The sequence below is a fragment of the Bufo gargarizans genome, chromosome 9, assembly GCF_014858855.1.
Source record: "Bufo gargarizans isolate SCDJY-AF-19 chromosome 9, ASM1485885v1, whole genome shotgun sequence".
In the NCBI taxonomy this organism is placed as follows: domain Eukaryota; kingdom Metazoa; phylum Chordata; class Amphibia; order Anura; family Bufonidae; genus Bufo; species Bufo gargarizans.
In genome coordinates this window covers 20,961,499-20,975,297 of record NC_058088.1, presented here as the reverse complement: position 1 = coordinate 20,975,297, position 13,799 = coordinate 20,961,499, and the positions used below count along the sequence as shown (strand labels likewise).

General features: G+C 44.7%; 1 protein-coding gene across 1 annotated transcript in view; it reads right to left on the bottom strand.

Annotated features, from left to right (window-relative positions):
- Positions 1-13,011, bottom strand: part of LOC122919480 (H-2 class II histocompatibility antigen, E-S beta chain-like) — a 33,501-nt gene extending 20,490 nt beyond the window's left edge. Inside the window, exon 1 of the mRNA XM_044268539.1 lies at positions 12,843-13,011. Within this exon, the coding sequence (XP_044124474.1) occupies positions 12,843-12,936 (94 nt within the window). The 5' untranslated portion in view covers positions 12,937-13,011. The remainder of the gene's footprint in view (positions 1-12,842) is intronic.
- Positions 13,012-13,799: the final 788 nt, after the last annotated feature.

Below are 13,799 nucleotides of genomic sequence, written 5' to 3'. Positions count from 1 at the left end.
ATTTTGGACTGCGTAGCCCATCTGGTTCTGATCCATTTCGTACGACTCTGCTTTTCTGTTGTCCGTGTTGTGTGTCTTGTTTGTCCTGCAACTATACTAGTGTAGGGACTGTCGTCCAGTTGAGTTTCTGCCATTTAGGGTTTACACTGCAAGTAGGTAGGGAAAGCAGGCTGGGACTCACTGTCCTCGTTTGTCCCTACCTACAGTCATTACAGTACTGCATGGAAACGGTTAGTTTCACACTGGCAGTTGTATGAGCCTCATAGACTTCTATTGCATGGCAACCATCTGCACTCCATGATCGCAGCTGATGAGTTAAGAAAGGTAGCCTCCTCACTCTGTTTACACCTTACGTGCTGCAGTCAACATTGGTCAAAGTGTCTAAGGGGTTAATTCGCCAGAACCCTCTGCTGATCAAGCGAGCACAGCTCCTGTGCCCACACGATCAGTGCGTCGTACATGCAGGAACTCACAACAAACAAAAACATTGCACATAAAATTAACATCCAAGCAGAGGTTTACAAACAAACAAAAATAATTAAAAATAATATGTTAAAGGGGTTGTCCGGCCATATATATTGATATTGTCAGGATTGGTCACCTATATCTGATCAGTGGGGGTCCGACACCAGGCTGATCAGCTGTTTGACGAGGAGGCGGCGCTCCATGTGAGGGCTACTTCCTCGTCTTTACACTACGCCTCGTCTCCTGTGGAGCGGCGCTGTAGTGTATTTACAAATACTTGCTCCATTCACTTGAACCGGATATTGATGACCTATCCTGATGATAGTTCATCAATATATATGCCTGGACAACCCCACTAAGGTGTAAAAGCTCATACACTGCCTGTCCAAAAAAAAAGTCACTACCTGGATTTAACTAAGCAAATAGTTATGAGCCTCCTATTGGATAATTACTGCATGAGCGATTATCTTTCAGCTGGCAACAAGTTATTTAACCCCAACTGGTGCAATGAGTTGCTTCTCATTTCTTAAACAACCATGTCGGAAGACACATCTCTTGGTCGTGGAAAAGATGTTAGTCTGTTTGAGAAGGGTCAAATCATTGGCATGCATCAAGCAGAGAAAACATCTAAGGAGATTGCAGAAACGACTGAAATTGGGTTAAGAACTGTCCAACGCATTATTAAAAACTGGAAGGATAGTGGGGACCCATCGTATTCAAGGAAGAAAGGTGGCAGGAAAAAAATCCTGAATGATCGTGATCGGTGATCACTTAAACGTTTGGTGAAATCAAATCGAAGAAAAACAACAGTAGAACTCATGTAAGAGCATTTCCACACGCACAATGCGAAGGGAACTCAAGGGATTGGGACTGAACAGCTGTGTAGTCGTAATAAAACCACTAATCAGTGAGGCAAACCAGATAAAAGGGCTTTAATTTGCTAGGGAGCATTAAGATTGGACTCTGGAGTAATGGAAGAAGGTCATGTGGTCTGATGGGTCAAGATTTACCCTGTTCCAGAGTGATGGGCGCATCAGGGTAAGAAGAGAGGAAGATGAAGTGATGCCCCCATCATGCCTAGTGCCTACTGTACAAGCCTGTGGGGGCAGTGCTATGATCTGGGGTTGCTGCAGTTGTTCAGGTCTAGGTTCAGCAACAGTAAGTGCTCCCAGAATTAGGTCAGCCGATACCTGAACATACTGAATGACCAGGTTATTCCATCAATGGATTTTTTCTTCCCTGATGGCATGGGCATATTCCAAGATGACAATGCCAGGATTCATCGGGCTCAAATTGTGAAAGAGTGGTTCAGGGAGCATGAGACATCATTTTCACACATGGATTGGCCACCACAGAGTCCAGACCTTAACCCCATTGAGAATCTTTGGGATTTTCTGGAGAAGGCTTTGCGCAGTAGTCAGACTCAACCATCATCAATGCAAGATCTTGGTAAAAAATTAATGCAACACTGGATGAAAATAAATCTTGCGACATTGCAGAAGCTTATCGAAACAATGCCACAGCGAATGCGTGCCATAATCAAAGCAAAAGACGATCCAACAAAATATTAGAGTGTGTGACCTTTTTTTTGGACAGGCAGTGTATATACCACAAGTGTATGTATCAAAACACACAAAAACACTGAAATTGAGGCCATGCAATATTTGGCCATCATCCAATAATGTGTTAAACATATATACTTGTGGTCATGGCTACGGCCAAGAGATATCCGAAGAACCCTAAGGAGAGAAACAACGGGAACAACCTAACCTGACTAAATGGCTTGTTGTGTGCCCTAAGCCATGATCATGGGTAGGCCTGTAAGTGGACATACCCTGTGGAAATGAGAAGATAAGGGAGGGAGGGTGGGGCACCTGAGAACACATGCCTGTGAGTGAGGCTGTGGCTCGTATATGAAGAGCCTCCGCCCCTCCCACAAATGCAGGCTGACTAATGAGCCCTACCAACTTGTGGTCATGGCTACGGCCAAGAGATATCCGAAGAACCCGAAGGAGAGAAACAACAGGAACAACTTAACCCAGCTAGGCGTGTCTTAGCTAACCTGACTAAATGGCTTGTTGTGTGCCCTAAGCCATGATCGTGGGTAGGCCTGTAAGTGGGCAAAAACCAAGCCAAGTAGGTTAGTAAAGGAACTCTAATGGCATGTGCAAACTAATCCCCAAGCCAACTGCAAGGTGTCAGGGATCTAGAGTGAAAAATTCGGGGTGTATGAGGTAAGGCCAGAAGGAGACCTACAACCCATCTTGTGGATGACAAGGCCAGAGACATGATGTTCAATATTGCGGATACTGCCCCAAAGCGGAATGGAGGACCGGGAATACATTGTGAAATGGATCATGAAAACCAACTGAACCTTGTAAAGTTTTGGTTCTAGTGTGAGTACTGGCAATGCGCTAGCCTCAGGAGATCGTGGGACCGAAACCTAACTGCCTAAACTATGCAAGAATGAGGGCCAAAAATAACTATGTAAATAGGAGAATCCTTGAATAGTTCCCCAGACAACAGCTATCTGCTAGCCGTAGTCCGCGCGTTGTTCTACTGTGTGCCCCTGAGAATTGTTTTAACGCTTGAGACGTGAAGACCGACCTACTATCTGAATCTTCTACCGTGAAGAAATGCTGAACCTTGTCCAAAACCCGATTTAACGTGGTTGTAGGGAGTCTGAGGTTAGTGCGACAAAAAGCTATGAGGCCATAATATGCAAGACTCTGTCTATGCCCTCCCATGAGTGAGGTAATGCAATTGCAATGGAGCTACCGGCGAAAATGAATTCCTGGTCGTGGTAAAAAGGCTAAGACAACCATTGGTCGGACCCCTGAAGCCATGGGGCCGAAGCAGCCACCAGAGGCCCATGGGGCTGGGCAGCCGCCGGGGTGCGAACCTTAGAATTGAGGACGGCTGGGGAAAAGATTGGGGCTTAACCCGACGGGTTTAGTAATCAACCGGGACTCGATAACCTAGAAAGACAATGACATGGGGTAAAGCTTCTTAATGAAATGAGGCTGAAATGAACGCAAGTACTAATCTGTAAAATATAAATGAACAAAAGAAAACTTCTGAAAGGTGTGCCATGGAAAATAGTATCAGATGGCCGTATGACCTACCAATGTCGATGACAATTGTGAAATCCTCTAAGCCAAGAGCCACTCCAGCGAGTCCCTTATGGCGGGAGCCATGCGTGTGAGTCCCTTATGGCGGGCGCCATGCTTGCGAGTCCCTTATGGCGGGAGCCATGCGTGAGAGTTCCTTATGGCAGGAGCCATGCGTGCGAGTCCCTTATGGCGGGAGCCATGCGTGCGAGTCCCTTATGGCGGGAGCCATGCGTGCGAGTCTAATATGGCAGAAGCCATGCGTGCAAGACTCTTATGGCGGAAAAAAGTATCAGGTGGCCGTGCGAACTACAAGTGTCGGTGCCAATCGTGAGGTCCTATAAGTGAACAGCCACTCGGGCAAGCCTCTTATGTTTGTTTGTTTTTTGTTGTTTTTTTTTAAACCACTTATGCAGCACCAGAATGCCTTGGGGACTCGCATAACCATGACCCCCTCCAACAGCAAACCTGGGACACTAACCAGCCTACAACCATGTCGTACCCCTAACAAACAAAACAAAACATGAAAAACAGTCAAGGGGCCCCCGGAGCCATGAGGCCGGATCAATCATAGGGCCCCCGACCAGAGGCCCCCGAAGCCAGAGGGATGACGTTGCGGTGACGATAAGTAATTAAAACGTAAGCCGGACCTGATAAGATATGCAGAGGCTTGAATGATTGGATTGGCTAGAAGGTGGCCTAATTAACATAACTGCCAACAGGCGTTGAAAATATAGACATTAGAAATCCGAAGCACGTGCCTACATAAAACACTAACCACTGCAAACCATAAAACGTAAACATGAAATTGAAACAGATGGGAGTAAAACAAGAGCCTGAGGCGTTGCAAGTTCGCTAAGAGAAGTCTCTTATCGTGACAAACAAATGAACAGCTTGTGAAAACATAGCAGGAAACTTACTCCTATTGGCCCACTGACCTCCGCTGAGGAGCTGTTTGGTGAACTGGGGCAGGAGACCAATCTGAGTGAATACAAACCAGAAGTAAAAGGAGACCAGTCTGAGTGAATATGAACCAGGATTAAAGAACCAGAGTGGTGGGTGCCGACTGCCCCGGTGAGACTATTGATTAAAACCATGACGTAGCAATGAACAGGAGAATGCAGCTTTGAGTGGAAGCAGAGTACAACACATGATGTAACAACAAATGGGTGAATGGAGCTTTGGATGTGAGAGGTACCTAAAAAACATTGAATGGGCGCAGCTCTGAGTATGGGTAGCGCATGAAAAGCATGGTATAAGCAGACGTATGAATGCAATTTGAAAGTGAGCAGAGTATTGAAGTGATGCGAAAGCAGACACGTGAACGCAGCTCTAGTAGTGAATGGAGTATAGGACAAGATGTAAAAGCAGACATGCGGACGCAGCTTTGAATGTGAACGGAATATTAACTTGATGTGACAGCAGACATGGAAAGCGGCTTTGGGGAGTGGGGTATACGACCTGGTGTAGCAGTATAAGTGTGAACACAACTCTGGGTATAAGCAGAGCATGAAATTTGACATAACAGCAGCTCTGGTTGTGAACAGAGCATAACATAGATGTAACAGCTACATTAATGCAGTTCTTGAAATGGGCCTGGAAAGAACCTGTAGTAGTATAGGACATGTGAACGCAGCTCTGGGTGCGAGTAGAGTAAACCCGATATACTGATAGAGTGGGGTATGGCAGAGACTTATTCTAACAACAAAACATGACATCTAGCGTAGTATCAGCAGCGGCTGAACCTGACGGTCCAATTGTCACCCAATATTTAGCTTGTCCTGGGCGATCCAGGTAACAAGACAAATGACATAGCATGGTATCTGCAGTAGCTGAACCTGGGCGATCCAGGTGACATACAACATTTAACTCGGCCTGAGCGATCCAGGTGACAAGACAAAAACATATAGTATCAGCCGTGGCTGAACCTGGACGAACAAGGTAACATGCGGCCTGTGCACCTGAGAACACACGCCTGTGAGTGAGGCTGTGGCTCGCATATGAAGAGCCTCCGCCCCTCCCACAAATGCAGGCTGACTAATCAGCCTTACCAACTTGTTATGTCCCATGTTTCATGTTTATGTGCATATCTTATTGCTGTTACTGCAGTCTGTTTCCTTGTTGGAGGAAATTTGGTATCTCCCTGTTGCCAGGTCCTCCCTGCTTCCTATATCTGTCAGTCTCCCACTCTCCTCCACTTCCCAACGAGCCTGGCCACCGGGGTAGCTCCATCCCTCCATGCAGCCTGCTTGCCAGCAAAGCTCCTCATCCTCTTCCTGTAGGGCACACACATGCCCTCTCCAGCTCTTAAAAGGGCCAGTGTGCACTCAACTCCATCTTCCCCAGCCAATGCCTGGCAAACCTCCGGTACTTAAGGCACCTTCACCTGTGGAAAGGTGCCTGAGCAATAATGGTCCTCCAGGATAATGCCCTTAGGATGATCCCAAAACCAAATCTGTTGGTTAACAAATGCCACACCCACTGCCGCAACAGTGTGTTCAGGCCATGGAACCCATTGGCTCACCAAAGATGGGTCTGCCAAAAGTATATAATGAGCTGACTACTCAATGTGGCTGCCAAGAGCAAATCCTGCATTACTTGCACACCATTTCTACCCACCAGGACTCCTTTTCCACTACCACTCTGGTACTGCAAACCTCAAGCTGCAGTATCTGCACCGTCACTACATCAGGAGTCTTCAGTCTGCATCTCTCGCTTCCTCCACACTATGAAGAAGACCCCAAGCTATGTTGTGGATTCCTGAACCAGTGTACCATCCACTTTGAGCAACAGGCCCACTAACTCCCTACTGACTGCCTGGGACACTCCTCTATAGGAATGCAGCGATACTGGAATTCCTGACTACCTTCCACAAGGTCTTTGAGGAACCAGGCCATAGCATTTCAACTGCCTCCTCCCTCCTGCACCTCCACCAGGGCAACCTTACAGTCGGGCAGTATGCTATACAGTTATGCACCCTAGATTCTGAATTATCACGGAATAAAGAGGCGCTGGTGGCAGTTTTCTGGGAGGGTCCGACAGGTCACATAAAAGATTAACTGACAAGTCTTGATGTTCCATCTATCCTGGATGACCTGATTAGCCTGGTACCCAAACTGATCTGCTTCAGAGAACACCTCAAGGAATCTGCACAAGAGTAGAGTTCCTCTCGTTGGCACCTACTTTTCAGAGGCACATGCTTCCAACTTCTGTATCATTGTAAATGGTAAATGTATTTACCATTTGTAATTGAGTATCTCAGTGCATTGTAGCCGTGTTACTGAACACGGACGTTGCTGCAAGATAACAGGTGGATAGGATACATCAGGATCCTCTCTATGTTCACTGCCCCCTCCTAGTGCCATGCCTTCTTTTATCCTAACAACAGGCAACAAAACCCCACCATGCTCTATGGAAGATAATCAAGAGAGTCTTCATGTTGATGAGTTGTGTGAGAACTGTCAGCATTTGGACTGCCATCAGGAGGAGGTTTAGGGGGTAGGCAGGGATCCCATGCATAGCTGTGTTGGAGGTGGTGATAATAGTGGCACTTGTAGTCAGGGTGAAATCAGTAGGGGCGGTGGGTGCGACAGTGGCAAATTCAATGCAGGGATGACACAGTCTGATACAAGTGGCATGGAGGGTGAGAATGATAATGATTATGTGTTGGAAAGGACCTGGGAGCCAAATTAGGGTGCTGAGGAGGGGGTAGAGGAGGAGGGTGGTGGCAGTGGAAGCAATAAAAAACAGAGGTAACATGCAGCCAGAACCTCCCAAAAAACTGCTAGGCTAGATCTGCTTCTATTATGGTCAGCTCAGGAACTGGTGATGCCGCTGATACTTTTGGTGCAAAACGTACCAAGCCTAAGCCAAGCATACAAGTGTCTCCCGTTTGGCAGTTTTTCTCCACTGTGTCGAAAGACATAACCATTGCTGTTTGCAAGATCTGCAGGATTAAAATAAGCCGTAGGCGTTCAAACACTAACATAGGCACCACAGCTCTATCACAGCATATGCAGCTACATTACCCAATCCAGTGGGAAAATATGAGTGGCCACCCGCTAGTACTCGTCTCCTTTGCAGCAGCTAGGCCACATCCATGTGCAGTACAGTGTCCTTTTGTTGTCATAATCACTTAATGCTTCTCCCGCTCAGGATACTCCTCCATCTCCGTCATCAGCCATCAATGAATGTGTGGCCAGAAAATAAATCTACTCCGCTTGTGCTCAAGCATAACTCCCACCTGGCCAAATTGATGGTGGTTCAGTCTCCTAGATGGTATTATTTCTCCCAAAGAGCTATCTCTTTCTGGTACTCTCAAGTGGCTGAGAACATTGGCCGCTCCTTGCAATTCTCGCTATGCAGAAAGATGCACACCACAGTGGACACCTGGAGCAGCTATTACGGGCAGGTATTGTACATGTCTTTCACAAACCACTGGGTCAGTCTTTGTTATCTCACCGCAGCAAGAAGGCCAGGTCTTACTGACACCTCCACATTTGTGTCTGGTTCCAACACCAGGTGCTTATCCGCCTCCTCCATGTCCTCCTCTATGGACATGCTTCCATCCCCAACAGAAGCAGGGCAAAGCATCGCTCACCCTCTCTCCTATCATTTGTGTAAAGTGAAGCACTGCCATGTGGAGTTGATGGATGAGAGTTGCAAAAGTCCATCAACCAGCAAACATCCTACTGGCTGTATTCCTACCATTTTCAACCAAGTAAGGTGGTCAGAGACATTGTGGCTGCAATGCATTTGGAAGAAATAATACAATCTTCCAACTTTTTGAAAACGTACAATAGCTTGCGGAGGGTGCTGGCAATGTCCAGGAGACTCTCCTCTCATTTCAGACATTATTATGTGGCGAGGAATGCCCTCCTGGACTAAGTTACATAGTTAATACAGTTGAAAAAAAGACATACATTCATCAAGTTCAACCAAGGGATAGGTGGGGACGCGAATCCCAGAAATAAGCATTAATGTTTTTTACTTTTAAGTATTCGTCTAAACCCTTTTTGAAACTGTCAACTGTTCCTGCTGTGACCACGTCCTGAGGAAGTCTATTCCACAGATTCACAGTTCTCACAGTAAAGAAGCTTTGACGCTTCTGGAGACTGAACTTTTTCTTCTTCTGTCGGAGGCAGTGCCCCCTTGTCTTTTGAGCACATTTTACATGGAACAGCTTTTCGCCGTATTTTTTGTATGGCCCATTTATATACTTGTATAGGTTAATCATGTCCCCTCTTAGACATCTCTTCTCAAGACTAAATAAATTCAATTATTTTAATCTTTCTTTATAACTAAGACCTTATAACTAAGACCCTCCATGCCCCTTATCATTTTAGTCGCTCTCCTCTGTACTTTTTCCAGCTGCAGTGCATCCTTTCTATGTACTAGTGCCCAGAACTGGACTGCATATTCCAGATGAGGCTGCACCAGAGCTTTGTAAAGTCCATGCCTCGTTTAATGCATGACAATATCCTGGTGGTCTTAGAAGCAGCTGATTGATATTGTATGCTGTAATTTAATCTACCATCCACAAGGACACCCAAATCCTTCTCTATAAGTGACTCTCCCAGTGCTACATCACCTAGGACATATGAAGCAAAGAGGTTGCCAATTTTATCTCCTTTTTGCAGATTTTATTAAGTCCTTTGTAATCTTCAAACGCTACAGCTGACCCCTCAGATTTGTATTTTTTAAATGCCCTCTTTTTGTCTTTTATTGCTCTTTTTATAGCAGCTGTAAGCCATGGGGGGTTTAATTTTAACCGTTTATACTTGTTACCTAAAGGAATAAAACAAATTGTGCAATGACTCAATGTGGATTTGAAGCTCTCCCGTTTATCCTCAGTATTATTATGTGACAGTAGCTGCTCCCAGTCTATGCCCTGAAATGCTGCCCTCAACCCAGGGAAATTAGCCTTTTTGAAATTCAGTGTCTTTGCTCTGCCCGACAGAGTTTGCTTCTTATAGTTTAGGGGAATATAATTATATTGTGGTCACTATTACCTAGTGTCTCTCGAACAGTAACATTACCAACAAGCTCTGCATCATTAGAAATTACCAGATCCAACAGAGCATCGCCCCTAGTGGGAGCTTCTACAAACTGCCCCATAAAGTGGTCCTGCAGCAAGTTGAGGAATTTTCTCCCCTTTGCAGTTGAGGCAGAACCATGACCCCAGTCAATGTCTGGGAAGTTAAAATCTCCCATTATGACCAGTGTACCAGCCTGTGCAGTCCGCTCTATTTGGTTATACAGTTGTGTTTCTATATCCTCTGTGATGTTAGGGGGTCTATAGATTACACCAAGTATAATTTTTTCAGTGTTTATATCCCTTTGAACTTCCACCCATAAGGTTTCCACATCCTCACGCACAATTGCCTCTTTCACACTTGTCCTCACATACAGGCACACACCACCACCTTTTCTATTGACCCGGTCTTTCCTAAATAGTGTAAAACCTTCAATATTTACAGCCCAGTCATGTGAAGAGTCCAACCATGTCTCAGCCACACCAACTACATCGATGTGTTCTTCTAGTACCATAGCTTCCAGCTCCCCCATTTTGCTAGCTAGACTTCTGGCATTTGTGAAAATACATTATAAATTACTATTACCTGTAAAGTGATTATCCGGGATTTTTTGGTTACCTTGGTTAATTTTTGTATGTAACGGGACTTGCAGAGTCAGAACAGTCTGCGGTTACACTGCTTAATCCGCAACGGTCGAACTCACTGGAATTCTACTTTGCAGATACTAGAGCGTCTGTATGAGCAGCGTAAAGCGGTGAATTAATTTGTCAAGCAACAGGAGGGAGCATCTGTTGTTTCAAAGTCAGGCAATGGCAGCTCATTAGAGATGCCTGTCACATACTGAAGCCCTATGAAGAGGCCACAAAAATGTATCAATAGGGACACAAGGAGAAAGTCCCATGGAGGAGGAGCTGCCACTGGAAAAGGAGGAGTCAGTAGAGGTGGAGGAGCAGAAGGATTATGGAGATAATGATGATCATGACACCCAATTATCTAAGTGAGGTGCAGAGGCGGAAAGAACAGGGTCCTCCAGCGCGACTCACAGAATGGCAAGCTGTATGCTTACTTGATTATGTAATAACAGTTGTATCAATCACATAAAGCAGTCTTTAGACCCTCATTATCAAAGCAAAATGGAGGAATGTATTCTTCCTGGCCGGGGGGCCAAATTACTTTGTTACCAGGAAACACCGTGTACATAGCTTGCCGCAGCTTTCAGTGTACGGTCACCTGCAGCCCGTGTGTCTGAGGACCCTCTCCACCCCCCGCAGAGTCACCTACTTTCCAGACATTCCACTGCCACAAGCAGCAGAAGCCACAGCCGCAGCCAGGTAAGTATCATCAACATGATGGAGCATTTCTTTAATGTGCTGGCATAATTAGCAAATGGAGACCTACCGCCTCAACACTCAGATTCAGTCTTACGAGACCCCCAGTCATGAGGGGGTTTCATAAACATTGGTGCTCTGATCTGAGTTCTGATTGGGAATCTTATAAATACTGGGCGTCTGATATGAGATTTGAATAGAGGTCTTATAAAAAAAATCTAAGAATTACAAAAATTTCAATCAGCCCCCTTTCCCCAGAATAAAAATAAAAATGCATAAACAATAAAAAATAAACATAAAAATGGACGATTCGCCGTTTTTTGGTTGCCTCACCTCCCATGAAAATTTTTATAAAAAGTGATAAAAAATTCATACACCCCAAAATGGTATCAATGAAAAGTACAGATCACCCCTCAAAACATGAGCCCTCACACATCTCTATAGACATGACTACAAAAAAGTTATAAGGCCTGAATATGACGATGAAAAAATTTTTTTTTTTAAAGGTTTTTTTTATTTTTTTCAGTATTAAAACACAAGTAAAATTATACATATGTGGTATTGCCATAAACCTACTGACCTGGAGAATGAAAGTAACAAGTCAGTTTTACCACAGCGGGAATTCCATTAAAAAAAAACCCATAAAACTGTTGCAGAATTGCATTGTTTTTCACTCCATTTGGAATTTTTTTCTACCTCCCCACTACATCGTATGCAATATTAAATGGTGCCATTGCATTGTACTTAAAAAACTTCAAAAAGTTATTTAAACTCATGTAAATACACCCTGTACGTTTACTGTATATTGAACACAATACTGCCTGGCCAAGCACTGTATAGTAATTTATGGTTTTCGTGATATTGCTGCCCCTTGGTTCTAGGGATTGTGGGGATCCAGGCTGTCAGACCTCCAATAATCAATATGCCAATGAGTATGGTGGAAAAGTACATGTGAACTGATGTCTTGACCCTGCCATAGCAGTTACACTCACCTAAAGAATAATTAGGAACACCTGTTCTATTTCTCATTAATGCGATTATCTAGTCAACCAATCACATGGCAGTTGCTTCAATGCATGTAGGGTTGTGATCCTGGTCAAGACAATCACCTGAACTCCAAACTGAATGTCAGAATGGGAAAGAAAGGTGGGCTACAACAGCAGAAGACCCCACCGGGTACCACTCATCTCCACTACAAATAGGAAAAAGAGGCTACAATTTGCACAAGCTCACCAAAATTGGACTGTTGAAGACTGGAAAAATGTTGCCTGGTCTGATGAGTCTCGATTTCTGTTGAGACATTCAAATGGTAGAGTCCGAATTTGGCGTAAAACAGAATGAGAACATGTATCCATCATGCCTTGTTACCACTGTGCAGGCTGGTGGTGTAATGGTGTGGGGATGTTTTCTGGGCACACTTTAGGCCCCTTAGTGCCAATTGGCCATCGTTTAAATGCCATGGGCTACCTGAGCATTGTTTCTGACCATGTCCATCCCTTCATGACCACCATGTACCCATCCTCTGATGGCTACTTCCAGCAGGATAATGCACCATGTCACAAAGCTCGAATCATTTCAAACTGGTTTCTTGAACATGACAATGAGTTCACTGCACTAAAAAGGCCCCCACAGTCACCAGATCTCAATCCAATAGAGCATCTTTGGGATGTGGTGGAACGGGAGCTGGATGTGCATCCCTCAAATCTCCATCAACTGCAAGATGCTATCCTATCAATATGGGCCAACATTTCTAAAGAATGCTATCAGCACCTTGTTGAATCAATGCCACGTAGAATTAAGGCAGTTCTGAAGGCAAAAGGGGGTCCAACACCGTATTAGTATGGTGTTCCTAATAATTCTTTAGGTGAGTGTAAGTATCATGCTAATATTTTAGGTCCACTTACCTGATGAGCCGTTACACAGCGTGAAACCAGATGTCAGAAGTGAGCAACAGAACAGCAGGGATACAAGTGTCTCTGGAAACCCCGGAGCCCCCATTTTCCACAGGAAAATCTGTACTTCAGACTGATGTGAACACTTGCACTGGAAAGCTGAATACAATATGTTACTAAGCTGCACATTACTTCTTCAGATGTGCAGGACTCTATGTTCCTGCTGAAGGAACCAATGAAAAAAATTCTAAAAGTCATCACTTGTTACCAGGGAGAGTGCTTCAAAGAAATGCAGTGTGCTAATGTACGATCGTACTGAAAGATTTTCAATGTAAAAAACACCTTCCTTAGGGCTCATGCACACCTATTCATTTCAATGGGGCTGCAAAAGATGTGGACAGCACACCGTGTTCTGTCTGCATCCGTATGTCTGTTCTGTAGCATCCGCAAAAATATAGAACAAGTCCCATTATTGTCCGCGTTACGGACAAGGATCGGACTGTTCTTTTATGGACCAGATTCTTTTTTACTAATGAGGTGACCACTGGAGCTCAGCTGCCTTCTCAAACAGCTGATCAGCGGGGGTCCTGGGTGTCAGACTCTCACCGATCCGATACTGATGACCTGTCCAGAGGATAAAACTCCCGGAAAAGCCCTTTAACCACTTAAGGACCACAGGTTTAAACCCCCCTAGTGACCAGGCCCTTTTTTACAAATCGGCACTTCACAATTTTAACAGTTTATTGCTCGGTCATGCAACTTGGTACCCAAATGAATTTTACCTCCTTTTCTTCTCACAAATACAGCTTTCTTTTGGTGGTATTGATTGCTGCTAAGATTTTTTAAATCAAAATAGACCGCAATTTTCAAAAAAAAAAGAGTATTTTGAACTTTTTCTGGTAAAATTGTTCAAATATAATCACATTTCTATACAAGTTTGTGTCAGAATTTATTGTGCTACATGTGTTT